The sequence below is a fragment of the Sinocyclocheilus anshuiensis genome, unplaced genomic scaffold (assembly GCF_001515605.1).
Source record: "Sinocyclocheilus anshuiensis isolate Anshui unplaced genomic scaffold, SAMN03320099.WGS_v1.1 scaffold1230, whole genome shotgun sequence".
NCBI classification, from domain to species: Eukaryota; Metazoa; Chordata; class Actinopteri; order Cypriniformes; family Cyprinidae; genus Sinocyclocheilus; species Sinocyclocheilus anshuiensis.
In genome coordinates, this window is record NW_015558637.1 from 594,874 (window position 1) to 606,709 (window position 11,836).

Consider the following 11,836-nt stretch of genomic DNA (forward strand, 5'->3'; position numbering starts at 1 on the left):
TAAAGAGATTGAAAATGTTGGGTTGGGTTGGTGCAGGGAATTGAATATACTTCACATTTACTGAAAGATTTAAAGACTTTTCAGATTATTTTCTGAGTTTTATGTGCAAAGTGCATAAAAGCTAAAGCACAATATGCTAATTAAAAGCAGCACAGCTAAAATATCAAAATAATATTAAAATAGACTAAGTAGACAACCAACATGACCCATCTATCTTAGCCTCTCTAACTGTGCAAGCAAACAAATCTTACCGTTTTTTTTTTTGTTTGTTTTTTTTGAGTGTCCTGCCACAAACGTTGCAGACTATTTCAAGTTAAAAATAGTCCAACTTTTAAAAACTAGTCACAAAACCCTTGCTTTATGTTCCCTTCTACTGTAACCTGTCTAGATGCTATTGAATGCAAACCATTCAGGCCCATTTAGGTTCAGATGAACCCAAAATCAACCTAATTATAGAGTGCTGCCTTAAGACTAGTTGGTTTTGAAAAATATGTAATTTTGCTCATCGTTAATAGGTAGATGGGTGATGATAGAGCTGCAGTGTGTGTGTGTGTCTGTGTGTGTTTGTGGTGAGAGGGCAAGATGCCGGGGCAGGGCTAGATTAATAAGCGTTTGTAGTATTCAACCAATGTACCTGCAAGCTAAAGCACCTGATTAGCATGACCCTGTCCTGCACATCAGCACATTCAAGCCTGTGGGAGGCTGATTAAGTGTGAATGCTAATTTTCTTCCACAATGCTCTCAATGAGCGTGAGAGAGAGTGTGAAGGAAAGACTGAGAGCAACGGATAGAATGAAAGTTCAAAGACAGCCACTGTCAAGAAGAAAGTGTGTGCATTCATGTGAGTGTGAGAGAGCAATATGCCCCATGTGTAGCAGCTCAAGCAGTTGGTCACATATTTCATACATGCAGTAGGGCTGGTCCGAATACCATTTTTTGAGCTTCGAAGCTTCAGTAGTAATCAACACCGAATATTCGAAGCTTCGGAGGGAGGGGGCTGAACATATTCTTCTCTCTAACACCGTGTCTATAATGGACACGAACGGCGCGGCGAGACAAAATACTATAGAACTCATTATAATCAGTGATGCTGTCTACACTGGATGCGGCGCGTCGCGACACGACAAATTCCCGACAGAAAACAGCTGCTGCGTTCTATTTATGATGTATTGACACAAATTTCAAATTATTTTCAATGATCGCTTTTTCGCATCCAGTGTAGACAGACTTTAGCTGTTGCGGTGCGGCGCGGCAACTGTCGCGTCTGGTGTAGACACGTGTAATAAAGGCAGGAATCTCTGTGTGGCTGTCTGTCTGTTTATATTTTTATTATGTCGAGAACCGTTCATCCAATCGACTTCACGCGTGGCGGGTGTGTTGCTGCGGACCCAAGGGAGTGCAGTGTCGCATTTTGGTGCAATATGGACACGCGACACGTTCAGAATTAATAAACTTAATAAACTACAGAACAGCGTGAGCCGGAAGCAGTGCGCCTCGAGCAGGCAGGGCTTATATGCTCCGAGAACGGACACTGCACTAGTGATACAAAACACACAGGTCTGTTAAGAGCAATACTTTTAATATAGACAAATTATTATTAGGCTGGGCTACTGTACGTTTTTTTATGACTGCCATATTCGCAAGTATTTTCCAAGCAAATTAAGTGCACCTTTTTATCATGTGTAAAATTACTGATTAACATGGCGGATAAAAGCAGCTTGTTTTTTTTTACACCAACAATATACTATTGGCGTCCTACTTACCGAACTCAGGTGATTTTTCAAACTTGATGTGCTGTTATGGTAGGCCAGTTTCAAATCGCATATTTGGCACACTGCCTTTGTCTTGTCCTCACTCAATTTAAAGTGCTCCCACACAGCTGAGGTCTTCGGCATTTTTGTCTTCTCTTCCAAATGAACTGAATCATCATGGACGATTCATATTCAAGCGCGAATGAGAACCGTTTTGCGGGGGATGCCAGGTGTTCAAAAAAAAAAAAAGAATATTTGAATCTCAAAATCGAATAATCGAATATTCTGGTCCAGCCCTAACATGCAGCATTATGAGAGCATATCCGTGAGTTGGTCGGTTAAGCTGCATTGAAGGGATAAAAGATTGATTGTTCAGCATAGCCCAGTTTACCCCTGTAAAATATCAAACCTTGATGTGAATGGGAATGTTATCAAATAGCATTCAGAACAGAAAACTAAACCTGAAGTCCTGTGCTTTAAAAGCCGCTCATCATCATGTGTAAGTCACCCTCAAGGGTCTGCTCGAGCCGGCAGCATTTTGACCTTTGACATTTGCTTCCGTGACCTCACAGATAATCTCCAAACCACCGCTCTGATCAGATCTCCCTCTCTTGACTGATATGGGACAAGAACCTCTGTTCACACCCTCTCATCCTCGCTAGCCATTAGCAGGGCAAGAGGTGAGAGTGCTAATTTGGCCCAGGCCATTTTTAGCTGTGGCAGAAACTCTGGGAGTGACCGGACATTCTCCATGTACTGTGCACTACGGTGTCACTGCTGAAAGCATGAGGGTTGTCTTTTTGAAAAAGGGCTACTTTACAAAAAACATTTTATTAGACTGCTAACAGAGTTATGTGACATTCGGAATTGAATTGATACTTTTAAATTTGAACTGCATTTGAATTGGGGTAGCCAACAGGATGCACAACTGCAATTCACATTTGAACGTAAGGAAGTAAGATTAAAATGAATTGAAATTCAAAGAAATTGTAATGACTGTATTTTTTTTTACTATGGCCAAACTTTAAATGCTGGCATGACAAAGCCTTGTTTGAAAGGTTTTTTTATTTTATTTATTTAAGGCTGGTTTGAAGGTTTATTAGACAGGCAATTAGGCAGATAGATGGACAGAAAGACACATGGATAAACGACAGACGGACGGATGGTCGGAAATAGATTGACTGACTGACTGACTGACTGACTGATTGATTGATTGATTCCACTTACTGAATTCAGATTCCAATTTACCTTCCTGTGGGGTGTGACTAATTGTAGTCACATTCCAACACATGAACTGAAAGAGATTCAAGTCTTTAACTGTGATTTTTTTTTACTGTTTTACTGCAAAATAACCATAATCCTTACTAATATCAAATCTATAAACAATAAAATCATTGCAGAGCTTTAAGAAGCTACTGTGAAAACATTGTAGAACTGCTAATAAAAAGGTATCAAGTAATCATTCAGCACTGTGGTATATAAATATTAAATCGCCATGGTATTTTCTGATAGCACACAGCTCAGGCCCAGTACTTTTTTATAAGTGTAGATTAATTTTTACAGTGACCACTTTGAAAAGCATAAATGAAAGAATGGACTGGTAATATAACTTAAGCAATAGCCCCGGCTGTGTGCAGCTCTGAGACTGAGAACAGCCTCTGATAAAAGCCCCAGTTCACCAACACAGAGCGCTTTAATAGAAGGCTGCAAAAAACACTGCTGCTTTGTTCCTCTCTTTTCCTTGCTTCAGGCTTGACTTGCCCCTGACTCCTCTCTTCTCTTTGCCTATTCTACCATGTTAATAACAACCCCGCAGGCAGTGTTTCTGCCCCTGACAGACCCTCAAACGCTACAAAGGGCTTGTGTGAAAATTTCCCTGTGCCAGTGACATGCTTGGGGAGTCTGGGCAGATTGCCGAAAGAGACGCGCTTACCCTGGGGCATGATTATCAGTCCAGCTGCCCAAGAAACCTCCATCCTAATGCCCTCGGTTCACAATAGCCTCACAGTCTCACGTGCAGAGCATAGAAGACAAAGAAAATGCACATATTCATACATACTGTAAATTGAGAAGCCTATGCATTTGATGACATATTACAGACTGGAGCCAAAGCCACAACAAATGTGAAACATGCAATGGATGCAATTTATACAAAAAGTATATGCACACCAAGATGAAACGAATATTCACAGGGCTAAATTGTAATGAAATCCACTCCTGTACACTAGGTGGCACTGACTGACAAATACATTTTGTCATTTTACAACAGTTTTTTTTTGTTGTTTTTGTTTTTTACAACACAGTTTACATGCACCTTTCAGCTTAGGGAATGTCAAAGTGAACATTTTAACATGCCTAATGGAATTCTTTTAATACCTGTGAAAAAATATGCCAGATTACCTCTATAAATTGCTGGGAAAATCTTAATTGCTGTTGTAAAAACTGTTGTAATTTTCTGTTAATGGAGCACATGAGCACTTGCAGGAAACACCTCTGTCTGGTATTTTTTAATTCAAGTACATTTAATATTTACACATATGTATACCATTTAAAAGTTTGGGGTTGGTAAGATTTTTTAAGACTAGAAGTTATTCTCACCAAGGCTGCATTTATTTGACAGTAAAAACTGTAATATTGTATAAATTATTACAATTTAAAATAACTTATAATTCTAATATATTTTAAAATGTAATTTATTCATGTAATGGCAAAACTTAATTTTCAGCATCATTACTCCAGTCTTCAGTTTCACATGATCCTTCAGAAATCATTCTAATATACTGATTTGCTGCTCAGGAAACATTTCTTATTATTATCAATGTTAAAAACAGTTGTGTTGCTTAAAATATTTATGGATCGGAAATACATTTTTCCATGATTTGATGAATAGAAAATTTAAGAACAGTGTTTATTTGCAATATGATTTTTTTTGTAACAATGTAAAGTCTTTACTGTCACTTTTGATCAATTTAGTTTCTACCTGAATAAAAGTAATTTTGAAGTTCTAATAATTTTTTTTTTAATTACTGACTTGTAGTGTATATTAGCAAACTTTGAAAAGAGACCAGGTTTACAAAGTTTTCATGAAATTCTGCAAAAAGTCAGTTTCAACTGCTCTAGATCAAAAGCTAATTTTTCATTGGTCAGTCTGTTTTCTTTAATGGACTAACCCAAAAAACATGTTTGATGATGGACGGATGTTTGTGCATGATGTAGAATAGAAACCCATTGTAACTATCTATTCAGAATCTTGTTTGCAGTGAAAATTTGCCAACAAATGTTCGGTCTCTGTGTGAAAAGCCCTCAGGCTGGTCAGTCTCTGGCTGTGATCAGTGCAGGGAGCCTGGGGAGAATCTGCTAAACTCTCTTCCTCCTCCAGAGCCTCTGCAGCCATGGATACAGCGCTGCTGCCTGATCCGAGAGGTCAAAGCCAAGGTCACAGAGCTCCGAGTGTGCCGGCTGAGATTTTTATGCGTGAAAGCATATCTCTATGAGTCCACGTGTGTCCACAGGGCTGATTAGGAATGTATGAAGTCTGTGTGTGAGATTCACGCCATTTCTAGGAACGTCCACAACCTGTCCATCTCAGCCTCCCACTGACTGTATAGATGTTTTACTCTAAGAATGTATTACAGATTATTATAGGTATTCTGGTATTTTTGTAAAGTATATTCTGTCTATTGAAAATATCTGTTACCTTAAAGCATGAAAATGTTAGCTGAGACTTCCATTCACAGCAGCTGAAAATCAACACAGCATTCTGGTCTCTGAGGACACTTCTGTCACCTTCAAGCCTGTCGTTTTAAACGCTTGTGTCAACAATCAATAGATTTAGGTTATCATCTTTTCCTTTCCCATTTTCACATCCTGCCTCACATCCTTTCCTGTCCCCTTCCCTCTTGCCTTATGGTGTCTTTGTGAATGAGGCTGATGGATGAGAAGGAGTGGTGTGTCCTCTCTGTGCTGTGACTGGTCATGTCAATATCCCCGGGTTAATGTGAGATTGGGGAGAATGTGTGTGTGTTTGTAAGAGAGAAAGAGAGAGATTTGGGAGAGGGTTGTTACAGGGCATGAGGACCGGGGTCAGCACCCAGCACACCTTAATATTTAATCAGACCATTCCCAGCAACTCTACACCCTACAGAGAGAGGGATGAGAAAAAGAGAGGAAGACAGGAAGGATAAAGAGAACTTGCAAGGACATCCATCTAAAAAAATTATCCTTTATTTAGTTGCAAACCGGGTCCTAAATTAACCTTTCTGATAATGGCAGCAGAATAGAAAAAATTTACAGGCCATGAAATTCTAATTCTAATGACTATTTAAATAATTAAATGATTTAAGTGAATAAAGAAAAAGAAATAAGAACAGTAAGAGAAATTCTAGGTCTAATTCTAGGAAGTAATCAATTTAAACTATTTACAAATAATATTTAATTTTAAAATGTGACCCTGGACCACAAAACCAGTCTTAAGTCGCTGGGGTATATTTGTAGCAATAGCCAAAAATACATTGTATGGGTCAAAATTATTGATACCCTTATGACTGGTTTTGTGGTCCAGGGTCACAAATATGCAGATGTTCACTATTGTTATTTGTATGCTGAATATTTTAAAAATGCAAAATGTTTCTTGTCTCATCACATTCAGTTATGAATTACATTAATCATGTTTCTCCTAGCATATTTTCAATTCAAAATGATGAGGGGGGGAGTCTAGTAGTTTGTAAAACAACATCCTCACACTGTCACCGTTAAAACTGAAGCACTGCACTCGAATACTCAACTTCTGTAAACAATAACACCAGCCTTCTTTGATTTGATAGACCAATTTGGAGTAGACATCACAGTCACGTCATGGTGGCAGAAAAACACTGGTAATAAGTGAAGGGAAACTGGTAAAATCCATGGAATAAGAGGAAAAAATGTATTGTTGTGCCTTTGGATGTCAGAATGGGAATGCAAATCATTTTTATAGAATACTGTTGTCAAAGACGCCATTTGAAGTTAACACAGACGTTTAAATGGACAGACTATGGATTAAACCTGCTATGACTACCCTACTTCTAAGACAGGAATTTGATTTAAAAAATGGGTCTACATAAAATTCACATATGCAGTTCATAGGGGACATACTGTATTAGCTACAGTTACAGCTATAAAATACTATTTAAACCTATAACATTTTACATAACATTTACCTATTTTATCTCACAATTCTGACTATTTTCTTGCAAATGCAAGTTTATATCTCCTAGTTCGGACTTTATAACTCGATTTAACTCAACAATTGCTAGTTTGTCAATTCTGAGGAAAAAAAGTCAGAAGTGTGGGATATAATCTCATGATTCTGAGCCCAGGAAAAAGAGAATGACGAGGTGATTTATTTATTTTTTATCAGAATTGTGAGATACAATCTCGGAAATGTGAGAAAAAAGTCAGAATTTTGAAATATAAACTCAAAATTACATTTTTTATACTTTTATTCCATGGCTTCCATAGAATGCTACTTTAAAACTGTAATTTTCTGCCACCAGATAATCTCCGCCCACAAAAAAAAAACATCATCACTATTTGCAAACACCAAAATTGGTCTATTGGCCATGTCATACATTTTGACATTGACGAGTGCTGATAGACCACTGAGGCAGACCGGCCTAAAATGTAATGTAGTAATGTAGTGTAGCAGAGCAGTTATATCAGGAATATCAAATGTGGCACCTTTGTACCTTTTTTCTGAAAGTGTATATATATAATAAGTATATAATAAGTCTTTTACTGACTTCTACCAAATTTGTCAGTCTGTCCATATTCACAATTTTTCCTTGCATAGTTGTTGTGACAAACAAATCATTCTCAGAATGGACCTTTGCCTTGGTAGCAAAGGAAGTGATCACAAGATGTACAAATGGCAATTCCTGGCTTTGTATGGTTTTACTAGTGGAACATCGTGGTGGGAAAAGAGAGCACAAGACACTGAGAATTAGGGACTAAATTGAGTGGATAGAGAGAAAAACAGAGGGAATGAGACAGATAGGAGAGGACGGAACAGAGCACAAGAAAATTTAAATGACATTCATCACTTCAAGTGAAGTCTCGTTTAGGTTTCACAGAGAGGAAGAGAAGAACTGCGGCAAGTGCACTAGAAAAATATCACCTTATATAACACATGCAGCAAATCAGATATCGCCATTTAGCGCAGTGCATATTCAATGCATTTACAAAGTAAAATATTCAGAAATTAACAATGTAGGATTTTGTATCTCGTGGCATTTTGTTCAACACTATGAGCTGAAATGGCTTCTCGTGTGATCTGCAGCAAATGGCACAAGTGCAGTGGTTTTAGGGTGGAGGTTAGGGCAGGACAGGAGGGCAGATGACCCTCTCAGGGGGAACTTCAGCCCCCACTTTAGCCAGCAAGAGTTCACAGTACTGTCATGCTGTCCATACATCAGCATTTACAGGAAAGGATAGAGAGTAAAGAGAGAGAAAAAAACTGCTGAGCTTGCACAGTAGATGGAGTGGTGAAAATTTAACTAGCCTGATGAAAGCATAACTTTGCATGTGAAGTATTTTAAAAGAGAAAGAGACAGATTAAGGAGGAGAGGTAAGAGATGAGTAAGCAGTAAGAATTGAGAAAGACTGGTAATAGGAAAAGGACAGGAGAAAACGACGAGACTACTATATAATGAAAGCAGACTAAAGTTTAAAGTATACTTCAATTTTGACATAAACACAGTATGCGTACAGCAGGACGCATAGCCTTTTAAAGAATTCTCCATTCTTCGCGAACAGAAGCGCTCGACACATGGAAAGTTTCATATTTTTTCAGTGTCTGCACTATTTCTCTCCAGAAATTATGAACGATAAAAGTGTCTTCAGTTGCCTGAATCTCTTAAGCCCTTGCGTCAACGCAGGTGTCTATTGTTGTTGCCATTTCCAGTAGTTTGTTGTTGTTCTTTCTATAGATAGAAAAATTTGTCTGCACACGTACAGTATGAGTGTACTATGCTGATGATGAAATTACATCACATACACTTTAAGCTTGAAGTGGATAGTTGGAAAATAATTTCCTGCTTTGAAACGAGGTAAAAGGCCAAAGTTTGAGCAGCTACTAAAAATATTCCTCTAATCATGTCAAACTAGCAATAATAATATGGCACTCCAACATCGCAGCCCAAAATATAGGCATCATTCTTCCCATAAACCCATGAATGAGTTAGGAGAACTGTAAAGTGTATGAGTCATATGATATTGACAGTATTAACGGGATAGTTCACTCCAAAAATTATGAAAATTATTATTATTTTTTTTAATAATTTCTCACCCATGTCATTCCAAAATGATCTGATTTTTATCACAGAAGGAGATATTTTGAAGAATATTTCTACCAATTGAAACTTACTAAATCAAAGCATTAGGTTGCACCATGTTTGATCCAAAACAACAATAAACACTACTGGTTTTTGCTTCAGTATGTTTCAATACATAGAAGTGCAAATTTCAGCGCTATGGCAGAGGAAAGATTGCAAATGAAATGTGTCAGTAATTTCAAACTCAGAGTTACTGCATAGCTTACTGCAAAGTTACTGCATAGCTTTATAAGAATTGGAATATAAAAAAAAACTGGAAAAATAAGAAGATTGGTACATATGTGGTACTTTATAGAGCTTTTGTTTGGTTCATTAAAGCTTTCCTGTAGCTCAGGAAATAGTTAGGAAATAGCAGAGCATGGTTATATATGCCAATGTCATGAGTTCAATTCAATTCCCTGAGAAAGCATGAAAATGCATACCTTGAATGCAATGTAAGTTGCTTTTGGATAAAAGCATCTGCCTAATGTAAATATAAAATGTCAATTTGAAGCTTGACACCTTCTAGTCACTGTGTGCTTTCAATGTATGGAAAAGATCCGCATTAACATTCTGCAAAATATCTCCTTTTGTGTTCCACAGAAGAAGGAAAACAGGTCTAGAAAGACACGAGGATGAGAAAATTATAACAGAATTATAATTTTTGTGTGAACTATCCCTTTAAGCTACACAAACATCGAGTTGAAGAACTAATTGGTGAGTTGAAGGCTTGGCAGTCTGTCCTAAAAACATTCATTAACACGTTCACTTGTCATTTCATGGCTCGTATGAAGCCAACTCTTCTTGAAGTCTCACTACGAGCATATTTTGTTAAAGCGTGTGGATGGCAGCATCTGTAAATGTCTCTGGTCCTGTTTAGTCTTGGAGTACAAGAGTGTTTGTGCTAGGCACAAGTGTTTGGTGAGACTCTTGACCTGGGATTGCTCTTCCCCAAGCATTTTAAAGGGTGTGGGAGCTGTTCACTCTACTGGCAAAGTGTTGATTGTCCGTAGTCAGTGTGCTCAGAGGAGAACAGCTGCTACAATCACCACAAAAGACAGCTTTCTTCATCCATCTCGTTCCCTCTCTCACTGCCTTTTACACAGATTAATTCAACAAGTAACAGTCTAGAGTTCAAAATATCTTATACTCATACCACCTTCTCTCTCTCTCCATCTGTAGGAGCCGTACGAGCGTCTAGTATCTTCCCCATCCTCAGCGTTATCCTGCTCTTCATGGGTGGCCTGTGTATAGCTGCCAGCGAGTTCTACAAGTCTCGTCACAATATCATCCTCAGTGCAGGAATCCTCTTTGTGTCTGCAGGTGAGTATATGGAATGAAGGAAGAGATACAAAAGTCCATGTAAACATACGGTACACTTGTAAGACCCAGATTCTTTTGTTTGCTATACAAATACCTTGTACACCTGGTTTCTACTAAAGCATTCTGATTTATTATAATTTCTGAGCAGTATTTGACCATTTTAAAACTGTTGAGCTCCTGTATGTCACTGATAAGCATCACACACACTCTTTAGAAATACATTGTATTGCATAAAGCCCAATCAGGGCTCAACAGTTCAAGGACTTTTTCTGTTTGCCCACACATACCAGCAAATTTCTACTTGCCTACCATTTAATAATCTTTTTTATTATTATTAATTGAAACTTGGTATTAAAATCGAATTCAGAATTTTACATTTACATGTACAATTTTAATATTTATTTTAAATGTATACATTTTAGATGTATTAGTAATATTATTACAATTTGAAATAACAGTTTCTTATTTTAATATATTTTAAAATGTAATTTATTCCTGTGATGGCAAAGCTGAATTTTCAGCGGTCATTACTCCAGTCTTCAGTGTCACATGATCCTTTAGAAATCATTCTATTATGCTGATATGTTGCTCATTTCATAGTAATATAAACATTAAAAAGCTGTGCTGCTTAATATTTTTGTAAAAACTGTAATAAATTTTTTTCAGGATTCTTTGATGAACAAAGTTCAAAAGAACAGCATTTAAAGGGATAGTTCACCCAAAAATGAAAATTGGCCTATTATTTACTCACCCTCAAGCCATCCTAGGCGTATATGACTTCCTTCTTTCAAATGAATCCAATCGGAGTTATATTAAAAATTTACTTTGATCTTCCAAGCTGTTTAATGGCAGTCAGTGGGTGTTGCACTTCATCAGTCCAAAAGAAGTGAAATAAAGCGCATCCATCCATAATAAAAAGTGCCTCACACGGCTCCGGCGGGTGAACAAAGGCCTCCTGTAACGAATCAATGCGTTTTTGTAAGAGAAATATCCATATTCAAAACGTAATAATCACTTTAATCTAGCTTGCGCCAACAGTTGTACACAGAAGCAGTTCCGGGAGGATGACGTAAGATGTCAGCATTGCGCACGGTTTCACGGTGAGTCTCGTGAAAACCAACCTTTGTTTACAGGAGCAAAGGAAGCAAAGTTTCCTTACTTTAGCAAAGGAAAACCAGTCTCCTCTTGGATTATATTGAAATCCTCCATCATTGTTCTTTACAAATCCTCGTTTTGTACTTCTAATTCGTGACCATTGTTTTGATCTCTCTGCGTGCGTCACTTCTGAGCGGCGCATGCGCAGCCCAGTGGACTACCAGTAAAATTTACACAAATTTGGGACCAAAAATTATTCAGACCGAGTATGGGAAAAAAATTGAAGTTGAGGTTTGCATAAGGCGGTTGAACACAATG

The 11,836-nt window shown here is 37.7% G+C and overlaps 1 protein-coding gene across 1 annotated transcript in view; it reads left to right on the forward strand.

Annotated features, from left to right (window-relative positions):
- LOC107680886 (voltage-dependent calcium channel gamma-2 subunit) overlaps positions 1-11,836 on the forward strand; it is a 102,334-nt gene that overhangs the window by 85,153 nt on the left and 5,345 nt on the right. The window contains exon 3 of the mRNA XM_016476962.1: positions 10,283-10,423. Within this exon, the coding sequence (XP_016332448.1) occupies positions 10,283-10,423 (141 nt within the window). The remainder of the gene's footprint in view (positions 1-10,282; positions 10,424-11,836) is intronic.